Genomic DNA, 10,634 nt, shown 5'->3' on the forward strand with positions numbered 1-10,634 from the left:
AAAAAAGAAGAATAACATGATGAGAAAAGAATAGTTCTGGCACAACACCTCACTGAGGGATAGCAGTGGTGACTGTGCATTGAACGTTGTTTGAAAGTACCATCAAAGGTAGATAAAAGTCAGGAATATCGTGAGGGGAAATGGATAACTATCACAGCGAGAGCGGTTACTCCAGGGGCTTTCTGCTGCTTATATGTGCACAGCTGGGGCCTCTAAGCATGGGGGGTGTTTTGGAAGAGATGAAAGGTCATGTCAAGTTGATTTAGCACCTACAAGTGCTATTGGTATGCTGCTTAGTCCCTAATCTGTGAGGTAGAGGACAAGAAGCTTGTGCTATTTGCTTAACTGAAAAATATGGGTTTCCCCACCACCAGCGCCACCAATTAAGAGCATTTCTAAAAACAGAAACCTAGCCTGATGTACATGTTTAAAAGAAACTTATTTTCTCAGTGAGAACCAGGCTTCTCTTTGATTATACTATATTCTCAGAATAGCCTGAAACTTAAATCAATTCTTAATCCCTGGACAAATATGCTTTTCTATGCATTTAATTTCCATTTTGTGTCACAAAGCTGAGTTCTTGGGTGTGTTACACACTGCTGGGACAAGAAATGCAGTACAAAGAGCACCAGATACAGTAGTTCCCTGTGGTCTCATAAAGTCCTGTACAAAAAGGTGCAAATACTAGAGGTATTAAAGTTGGAAAATGAAATGCAAAGTTCTTTGTTTTTAAGTTTGCAACATGAAGTAGCTCATGCTATATATAATATGTGAGGGCAAAACACTCTGCTTTCAAAATGGATAAAATAGTCTGCAGGGAAAGAGAGAATTAGCAACTGATGAAAGTAAGTGAATAATAAACCAGGCAATAATACAAAATCTGAACATACATAAAAAGCTTAATCACAATCTATATATAGATTTTACATCTCAGGAAAATAATGTAACATATTGCTTCTCAAGGACATCTCCGACTCTCATAATAGCCTGGAGTTGTACTAGAAATCGAGATTCTGTAACAGTTTATTCCTGGCAATAAAGTAAGTTGCCTCATTTGAAATATTACCATAATCCTCATTTAAGCAATTCAAAGCTCTCAGCTGAAAGCGTAGCAGCGGCGTTTTCACCGATGCCAAGAAGGTGACTGTCACAAGGTGGGGGAGCACATGCCAAGTGCAATGTTCTTCATTAAAATGTACAGCCGTAGTAAGCAGATTTCTGACCACAACCATTTTCAAGTTTCAAACACTGGAGAAATTAGGCCAATTAGTCCTCTCATCCTTCACTGCTGACCCGCTGGTTTATAGAAGTGAAGATGCCCTGCTCTTACCAAACAGTGATTTAAGAAATCTAGCAGAAGCGCTGACTACTCGAAAAGTAAACCCACCTCTTCTCCTCACTGAGGCTTTGGAGAGATGAACTTTTCCTTCAAAGTGTAAACATTTTTCTGTCACTTTTATTTAATGAGATGATGATTCTCAGCACTTACAGGACTGAGCCCTAGAATAGAGGTTACTTCATAAAATGGCAGGAAGGATGTGCCTCATTCTTCCTTACCTGGATATTTTGGGGGAGCTAAGACAACATTACTTGAATTGGAACAATTGTTATCCTCCTCAGTGAAAAATTGTTAGTCGTAAGCAAATGTTAAAACTGCTGTACAAAGGGATACAGTACTGTACAATGCGGGCTCAAACAGATTAAATCTATGCAGAAGTAATGCAGAAAAAAAGGCTACATCACCTAGGATGGTCAGGGGAACACGACTTGCAAAAAGAAAACTAAAAGGAAGCTTGGCAGGTATAATCCCATGAAAATAAGCATGTGAGGGCATGGGGTTGCTGTCTATAAATACACCACACATGCAAACACTAAGAGGAAAATGAAATACTTAAGCTAAAGAGCAGTGGTGGCATGAGAAAGAAAAAAAAAAAAAGGCCATTAATTAAATTATGCTAAAAGTTGCACAAGCCTTGGAGAGCAGCGCAGCTCTGGAATGCTCTTCCAGAGGAGGGGGGAGCAAAATCTGACTATTTTTAACATGGAGTTAGTTAAGTTTATGAAGGGAATTCCTGTGTACTGTGTAAAGTCATTGTCATGATGATATGAACATATTAAATTTCAGTACTTTATTTACTTAGTGTCTTTGATCCAAAGCACTTATATAAAAAAGCAATAATGAAAATTCCTTTCAACCAGTACAATAAAAGTCATAATTCCTTGGGGTATTTCATTTTCTTTAGTAAAATGCAATTTGGACACATTCCATTCAATATTTGCAGAAATGACAGAACATCGGCTCTATGAACAATAATAAATCTAGAACATAAGATAAGCTATAGGTTATTGAAATGATGTGTTGCAAAGTTTGGGTCCAACCTTTGCAATGCTAAACCAACAACAGCTGAGGGAATTTGTGATTCTCTGGCAAGTTTACAGGTCTCTTCAAATAACTGCCCCGAAAGTCATTGGTTTTCAACTCGGTGAATCTACTGCTTGTGAAACGGAGATAAAACCACTGCTCGGAGCTGGATTCTCTGCAGGCCCCCAACCAACAGACCTAGCTAGAACTGCAGTGTCCTTGACGTCAGCGGGAGCGTTTGCCACCCTTGCAGCACATAACTGGACCGGAGCGTATGATGTGCTGCACAGGCCCATCTCTTCCTTCCCTTATTTCTTTCATGGTATTTCAATCCAACAGGCAACCCAGTGCTGTGCTGTGTTTTGGGTGGGTGTTTGTAGGTGTATGATAGTTTACACATGTGCAATATGAAGCAGGGACAAGACTATTGAATTTATGCCTGTGACCCAGCAGAGAACTTGAACCAGCCCTCCAGAAGTGAAAACCTTAGCAAAATGTTTCAAGTTTGGACACCTAATTTGGGTTATCTAGGTCTACCTTCAGGGCCACGTGTACGGCTCTTCAGTTTTCAGGGACAGCAAGCAACCTCTTGCCTATTGACTTTATAACTTGTGCAGGCTATGTTGAAATCTCCAAGAGTTTTATTTCGTAAGGTTTGAAAGGACCTGTTTCCCTCACACTTCATGGCCTAAATCAACTACTAGCTGACGCGAGGGGAGGGTGTTCAAAGGAAATGATGTGTGTGTGTGTAAAATTATTTCACAGTATTCTGTGACAGATCACTGGGCATGCGGGAATCTGATCCTGGGTGCTCAGCTTTCTGGTTGTAGGTGGAGCTGATAGAGCAACAACACCAAAAGATCCAGACCAGACAGCAACCTCTAATAGCCTAAAAAAGGGAATTACCTGTTCATACCATATTTGCTTTACTCTGCCAGGTGGGACACTTTAGTTTAGGTGTCACTCCCTGTTGTGGTATACAAACACAGGCTTCCAAACATGACAATTTTAGCTTTCATATTTTAACTTCTCTTCTAATTCATTTTCTGAACCTCTCTGGTCCTCACAAGTAAAAAGAAAAAAGTAAAATAATGAATTGGAACATTTTATGTAATAAATGGGATGGAAAACCAGCAGGATCTGAAGAGAAATGCTGTTCTGCCCACTGAGTGCCAGCAGTTTGGTTTATAGCACAGGTCCCTGGAAGTAGAAAGAGAGGGAAGCAGTGCCTTCTGCCTGTTGCCTACAAGTGTTTCATCTCTGTACCATTATGTAAGGGAAGAGGCTGAGCACTCAAAAATTAAGTTTATGCAGATTCATGATTACTCTTGAAAACTCAGATAATCTGTTCTCTCACTTCTTTTTTTTTTTTTTTTTTTTTTAAAATTACAGGCCAGCCCTTGAAAGGATTTATATCAACTACGTCACAGAAGCAGGTAGGAGGATCTGCCCACAGTATGTGCAGTTTTAAGCTCTTTTTCTTTATCTGTTCCTTTCTTAGGCCATTATACTCTTCCTTAACTGTAAGCTGTGAGTTCCTTTCTGAGGGGAAATGTGACTTACAGGCTTGGGGTTTTTTCCTTAGAGTTTCCTCGGCAAAAAGCTTAATGGCAGAAAGATTCATGGAATTGTCTGCCATCAACACCTGCTTTCAAGCCTTCCTGATAAAATTAGATTTTATATCTCAGCATCACATATGGCATCTTTATAATTAGTCTTTTTGCAGTATATGAATGTCAGTTCCTAAAATGCTGCCTGTACTGTTCATGTGGGAATATTTCACTTCATTAAACAAATCCAAGTTTTTCATTGGAGCTTCTAATTGTTGTAAACCCACGTTTTTGTGTGTCTAATCTCAGAACCATTTCGATGGACTGAAATACAGCGTATCTTCAGCTTCACTGGAACTGAGCTGCGTGCAGATCACTTCTGGAAATGGAAACCCGAGATGTCTTCATGGGCCTTCATACCTAGAGTCACTCATGGAAATGTAGTCTTTGAATACACAGCTATCTGAAAATGAGGGGTGGGCTTCTTCAGGGAGCTCAGTATTAACCTAATGTTGGAAACAGAGGTATCTCTATGCTTAGGAGCTTCTGAAAAATACTACCATACATAACATTTCAGAACAGGAACACTCAGTTTTTAACACACATGCTGAAGAGTAAGCAAACTTCCATTGAAATGTGAAGCTCAGAGGTATTTTCAGACATGTGGCGATCAGAATTACCAGTCAGAAAAAAGGAGAAGAGCATTCCCGTGTCAGTGATTCACAGGTGATTGTTTTAGACTGCCGTAAAATGTGTGGAATGTCCTACACTAGTACAGATACCAGTATAGGTGATACGGGATTTGTTCATTACTCGTGTAACAGCTGAGAATTTTTATTCCACTTGGGTACGTTCATTTCTCTGCTCAGATGAGGAAATGCACAGAGTAACAGCTCATCACTATACCACTAGCACTAATGTCATGGAAGTCGTAACATTTGTATGGAAAAGTCAGCATTTAGTACCTATGCAACAGGATGAAAATGTGCAAACTGTCAACTTGTAACTGAAATGTCTTTAGTTTCTCAAGTGCAAAGTCAGTGCAGTGTCAGCAACACTAGCCTCTAGGAAAAAAGAAGACAAATAGGAAAACATTTATAAACATAGCTCTTGATAGCTGTCATGCAAACTGCTGTCAAACTTGTACACTAATGCAGTGAATCATTCAGGCTCAGCTCACTGGGGGAACTCCTGCTCATATTGGTAAGACTGGCCATAAGGGATTTAACTTTATAAGCATAATAGTCCCTTAAATTGACCGACGGAACTTCTTTCATGCCATCACCAAAATCACAGCTTCTCATGGCACTCTCTAACTGCTTCTGACGCCTATAAAAGTGGGAGAATTTATTGAAGATCAGTGTAATGGGAAGCACTACCACTAGGATACCAGCTAGGATGCATGCAGATGCTGTCAACTTGCCAGCAGTGCTCCCTGGCACAACATCTCCGTAGCCAACTGTGGTCATACTAACGGTAGCCCACCACCAACAAGCAGGGATGGTGGCTAACCCCTCATTCTCTTCCTTCTCAATGGTGTAAGCCACTACTGAGAAAATGGAGATGCCAACAGAGAGGTAAAGTAAAAGAAGCCCCACCTCTCTGTAGCTATACTTCAGGGTGGCTCCAAGAGACCTGAGACCTGTGGAGTGTCTAGCAAGCTTTAAGATGCGAAAGATCCTCATGAGTCTCAGGACTTGTGCGACCCTGCCTAAATTTGCTAAAGTCGGACTACTTTCCACCACCAAGTTGACAATTAAGGTAATATAAAATGGAAGGATAGACATTAGGTCAATCAAATTGAGGGCATGCTTGAAAAATTTTAAAAAGTCAGGAGCTACTGCAAATCTCGCCACCAGTTCAAAAGTGAACCATGCAATACCAAAATGTTCCACGATTTCAAAGCGAGGGTCTTCCTCGGGGTTCCCGTTGCTGTCAACAATCTGAAAGTCTGGGAGGCTGTTCAGGCACATGGTCACGATGGAGCCCAGCACCACCACTATTGAAAGGACACTGAAGATTCGGCTTAAGACTGAGTACCCAGGATTATCCAAAGCGAGCCAGAGCTGCCTCCTGATGTTTCCAAAGGGTTGTTTGTCAAATTTAGAGGCATCGTTGTAGAATGCCAAAATCTCATCAAAAGAAGATGTGGTACTTTCCTGGTCACTTTGTTCCTCCCATTTCTCTTGGTCTGGCTCCATTTTCCTCCCATGATAGCTGTAACTGCAGCAGGAGTCTATAAAGAATTCATTGATTCCCCAGTATTCAATCTCCTGGCTGAAAGAAAACACGCAGAGTTCACCCATCACATGGAGCTTGCCGGTGTTATAAAAATGTAGCACGTAAGGAAAGAGCTCGGGGTTCCTGTCAAAATAAAATTCATTCTTGGTGTCATCGTAGTCGTCACAGAGCTCCAGTATCGACTCCTTTGAGTGGCAGCTCAGCAGTTTTCCCAGCCTGGTCTCGGGGAACCTTAATAATGTGTTGGATCTCATCTTTTTCTTAAAGCCTCCAACATTGATGCTGATCTCATTGTCTTCAAAATTTGCTTCAGATAAAGCCTTCAGACTCTGCCCTGTCATAGTGAGCTCCTTCCAAAGGTGTATAGGGAATGAAAACCTAGGACACAATTGCACAGAAAATCAGCACAATGAACAAATCTACAGCATGTTCACCTATTGATGCTTGCTTTCTTTCTTTTTTCTTTTTTCTTTCTTTCTTTCTTTCTTTCTTTCTTTCTTTCTTTCTTTCTTTCTTTCTTTCTTTCTTTCTTTTTCTTTCTTTCTTTCTTTCTTTCTTTCTTTCTTTCTTTCTTTCTTTCTTTCTTTCTTTTTTCTTTTCTTTCTTTCTTTTCTTTCTTTTCTTTCTTTTCTTTCTTTTCTTTTTCTTTCTTTTCTTTCTTTCTTTTCTTTTTCTCTCCTTCTCTCCTTCCCTCTCCCCCCCTTTTTCCCTATTTCTCCCTTTTCCCGTTTCCCCATTTCCGCCCTTTTCCTCTTTTCCCCCCTTTCTTTCTCCCACTTCCCACTGAAGACACCGAGGGCGGCTCCTTTGTTCCCGCTGCAGGCTCCTGTCCCTCCCCGTACCCTTCACCTGGGCTGCGGCTCCTACCAGCACCCCATTACTCACGGTCTTTGTGCCACCGGGGCCGCGCGGACCTTTCCCTCCCTCCCGCCGCGCCCCGGCCCCGCCAGACGACGACCCCTCTGCGCTGCCGCCGCCCGGGGCCCCTCACCCCCGCGGCCGCTCGCCCAGCCGCGCCTCCTCCGAGGGGCCGGAGCCCCTCGTCGCCGCCCCTGCCCAGGGCCCCGCTCTGCCCCGGGGGCGCCGCCGCCCCCCGCCCCGCTCGGGCCCCCGCCGCGGGGGAGCCGCCTCGCCCCACTCCGCGCCGCGCCGCGCCCACCCTACCTGTTCTCTCAGCGGCCGCGGCCCCCCGCCGGCTCGCCCTGCTGCCCCCGGCCCCGGCCCGCCATCGCCGCCGCCCGCGGGGGCCGCCAGGGCTCGCCTCGCTGCCGCTGCCGGGGCCTCCCCGCTGCCGGTGGGGGTGCCGGTGGGGGGTGCCGGTGGGGGGTGCGGGTGAGAGGGTGCCGGTGGGGGTGCCGGGGAGATGCCGGGGGGGGCTGTGGTGTGCCGGTGGGGGGGTGCCAGTGGGGCAGCCGGTGTCGGGGAAGGCGGCCCCGCCGGCCGCGCGGTGCTGAAGGGACAGCGGCCGCGCGCCGCCCCGCTCAGCGGCGGGAGGCGGTGGCACGCGCGCTCGTCATGGCGACGACCCCCGCGGCTGCCGCCCGCCCCCGCCGCTCCCACCTTCCCCCCGACCCGACCCCGCAGGGCGATCGGGGCCGCCGCCGCGGGACGGCGGCGCGGAGCCGGGCGGCGGCCCCGCTGGCGGGTGGGCGTCCGGCTGAGGGCTGGCGGCCGCGCTGCCCGGCTGAGGAGGGGCGGCCCGGCGGAGCCGGTGTGCGGCGGTGCCTCCGCTCGCTCGCTCTCGCTCCTGCCCCCGCGCACCGGCGCTGCGCGGGGACGGCAGCGGCGCCGCAAACTCGGGTTTCCTCCCCCCGCGATCCTGCCTCACGCCGGCTCCGAGCGGCACAACTTCCCGAGGGGGGACGCCCACCCACGCCCGCGGTGGCTCTGGGCACCCACGGACCCTCTCCCGAGGGGGCACGCCCACCCACAGCCGCTCACCCCCCCCGCCCCTCACCCTGCCGCCGGGCGGCCCGAGAAGGGGCCGGGGGAGGGGGGTGCCGCTGCCCGCCCCCTCCCGGCCACGGCACAAGCGGGTCCTGCCGCGGCCCCCCACGCTGCACCCACGCAGTGGCGCCTGGGCAGTGTCCCCGCGGGGACTGAAAACACGAAAGATGGGGGCACTCGTCAGAACAATTCTGTGCGAGGAAAGCGGGGCTGCGTGTTGAGGCTGCCCGCCGCCCCCTCAGGCGCCGGCTGGGAACCCCCCGACCTCCCCGCACAGCCCTGCCCAGCGATGTCGGCAGGAATAATCCTGAAGGATCGTGCCCCGAGCCGAGGCGCCTGACCTCCCCGCACTGCTGCTCTCGGCGGGGCAGAGTTTTAGCGCTGGGATAATGTCTAATTACACGGTCTCCGATGGCAGCGTCTCTGCCCACACTGGAGGTGGCTGTGAAGAAATCTCCCTCCTCTCGCTGGGCCCGGCATGAGGCCGAGTTTCCCCGCGGAGAAGCCTGGTCCTGGCAGCGATGGGCAGCAGTGGCAGTCCCGGCGGGCGGGAGCCGGCTGTGCTGCTGACCCAGTCTGAGCAGGTAGCTGGCTGTGCAGAGCACAGATGCTCCGAGACGGGTGCTTTGTACTCGGCTAACCCACATCATCTCTCGCCAGCTGCCCCGTTACCATGTCTCACTCATGATCCCACACATCCAGAGTCTGGCTCCTGGAAATGGATTGCTGTCAACGCTTTGTGGGATTGGGGGGTGCAGGAAGGCGATGCCTCCCCGCTTGCTTCCCCCAGCCCTGAGCCCTGAGCACTCCAGCTCTATGCGTTATCCTCAAACCCTTGGGATGGGGCAGGGGGAGAAGGACTATACATCCCAGATCCAGAGGCACATGAACCCTATTTGCAAGACACCCCCCCAATATTAAAGAACAGCCCTGTAAGAACCCAGGTAGCTGAGGGCAGACATGAAGTGGTACAAGTAAGTCCTGGTGCCTGCCAGTGGCTGGGTTTCCAAGAGCCTGCTCAGCTTTTCTACCTGGGGTGTCATGATCACCCCACCACATCCCACTGATGCTGGTACTGTGTCTGCCTGGAGCTCTGGCACCTCTGGGGACCCCCTCCTGCGGTGGTGTGCATGGACCCATAGCACCCTCAGCGCCCCAGGGATGATGCTTCTTATAGGCACTGCCCCTGCTCGCCTTTTCTTGGTGGGTGCTTGCTCTTGCTTTGCTCTCCCAGCAAAGAGTGGGAGCTGCCTCCTGCCTCCCTTTCCCCCCACGGGCCTCTGGTGTGTCCCTCCCTTTGCCACAAATGCCCTGGGTCAGGGCTCAGGGTCCCAGCGTGCTTCACTGCATGTCCAGTGGCATCTCATGGGATGTTGAATCCACATGGAATTATGCACACCAGGCTGCCCTCCTGGCCAGGGAAAGTGCTGCTGCCACTCCGTTCAGTCACCCCAGCTTTTCCTCTGCTGGGAAGGGGAGCACAGGAGACAGAGACTGCACATAGCAGGGAGGAGGCGTCACAAATGCTGTGGTGACCTGCACATTTCCCTGTAACAATGGCTTTTCATCTCCAGAGAGGCAGCTCTCCTGCTTTCCAGTGGCAGCACAGTTAGGTTAGTTTGTGACATCCTCCTCCTCTCAGGGCTCTGCTGGTGAACCACTCGCTGGGAAACTCTAATTATACTGGCTTTTAATGCCTGGGGCAAGGGATGTCAGGACACAGGACTGGGAACCACCACGTTGGGATTTCGGAGTTGGATTCCCCCCTCCCCACGTTCCCTAGGGCTTGGATAAATCACAAAACTTCTCTGCTGTAATTTCCCACTCACCGTTAGGAGAACAAAAATAACTCATATTCCTTAGTGATGTTGCAAGGAATAGTGAGCTGCTGCTGGTAGTGCATTCAAGTGATGTCTGTGTGTTTTCACCAGCTCTGTGCTATTCTAGGTATCTAGTGGGGGCTTTAAACATATTGAAACATCTTCTGCAAATTTGTAAAAAAAATATTTTCATTACTTTTCTTTCTTATTCTGAAATTAGATATTTTTTTCCCTAATGCTGTTTTGGAAGAAACTAAGTGGAGATACGTTTAGAGGATTTTCAAGCTTTTATACATTGTTCTCACCTTCTAAGCCACTTGGGTAAGAAAAAGGATTATAGGCAACCTCATATTCATTTTGGGAAATGAATCCGCCTCTGTTCTTATCTTTACCCTGAAAAATCACTGGTCACTTTTCTAACCTGTATTTTCTCATTAAAAGGCACAGTGACATTCATGCAGATATACTGGAGATAAACAGCAAAGTAATATAACTGTCTGAGGATACAAATCCCCCCAGTTTAATATAACTGCTCCTGTAATTAGGGCTAATTGGCTCAGCTGGAGCATTTTGCTAATAAGGCTAAAATGCTTCCAGCACCCAAGACAGTAATCCAAAATTCATCTGAATGTTTCTGCAAGGTGTGCACTCTGCTCCACAGACACACAAGGTTTGTTTCTGACCTGGTGCTTTAGTCTTTCCCAATGGTAAGTG

At 48.2% G+C, this 10,634-nt stretch overlaps 1 protein-coding gene across 1 annotated transcript; it reads right to left on the reverse strand.

Moving 5' to 3' along the window:
• Window positions 1-542: 542 nt before the first annotated feature.
• On the reverse strand, window positions 543-7,941 carry KCNS2 (potassium voltage-gated channel modifier subfamily S member 2). The gene is made up of 2 exons (XM_054818489.1): window positions 7,318-7,941; window positions 543-6,531 (listed from the first exon to the last, which is right to left on the reverse strand). The coding sequence occupies exon 2, from the start codon at window positions 6,492-6,494 to the stop codon at window positions 5,061-5,063; it is 1,434 nt and encodes a 477-aa protein (XP_054674464.1). The 5' UTR covers window positions 6,495-6,531; window positions 7,318-7,941; the 3' UTR covers window positions 543-5,060.
• Window positions 7,942-10,634: the final 2,693 nt, after the last annotated feature.

Source organism: Grus americana, chromosome 2 (genome assembly GCF_028858705.1).
Source record: "Grus americana isolate bGruAme1 chromosome 2, bGruAme1.mat, whole genome shotgun sequence".
In the NCBI taxonomy this organism is placed as follows: Eukaryota; Metazoa; Chordata; class Aves; order Gruiformes; family Gruidae; genus Grus; species Grus americana.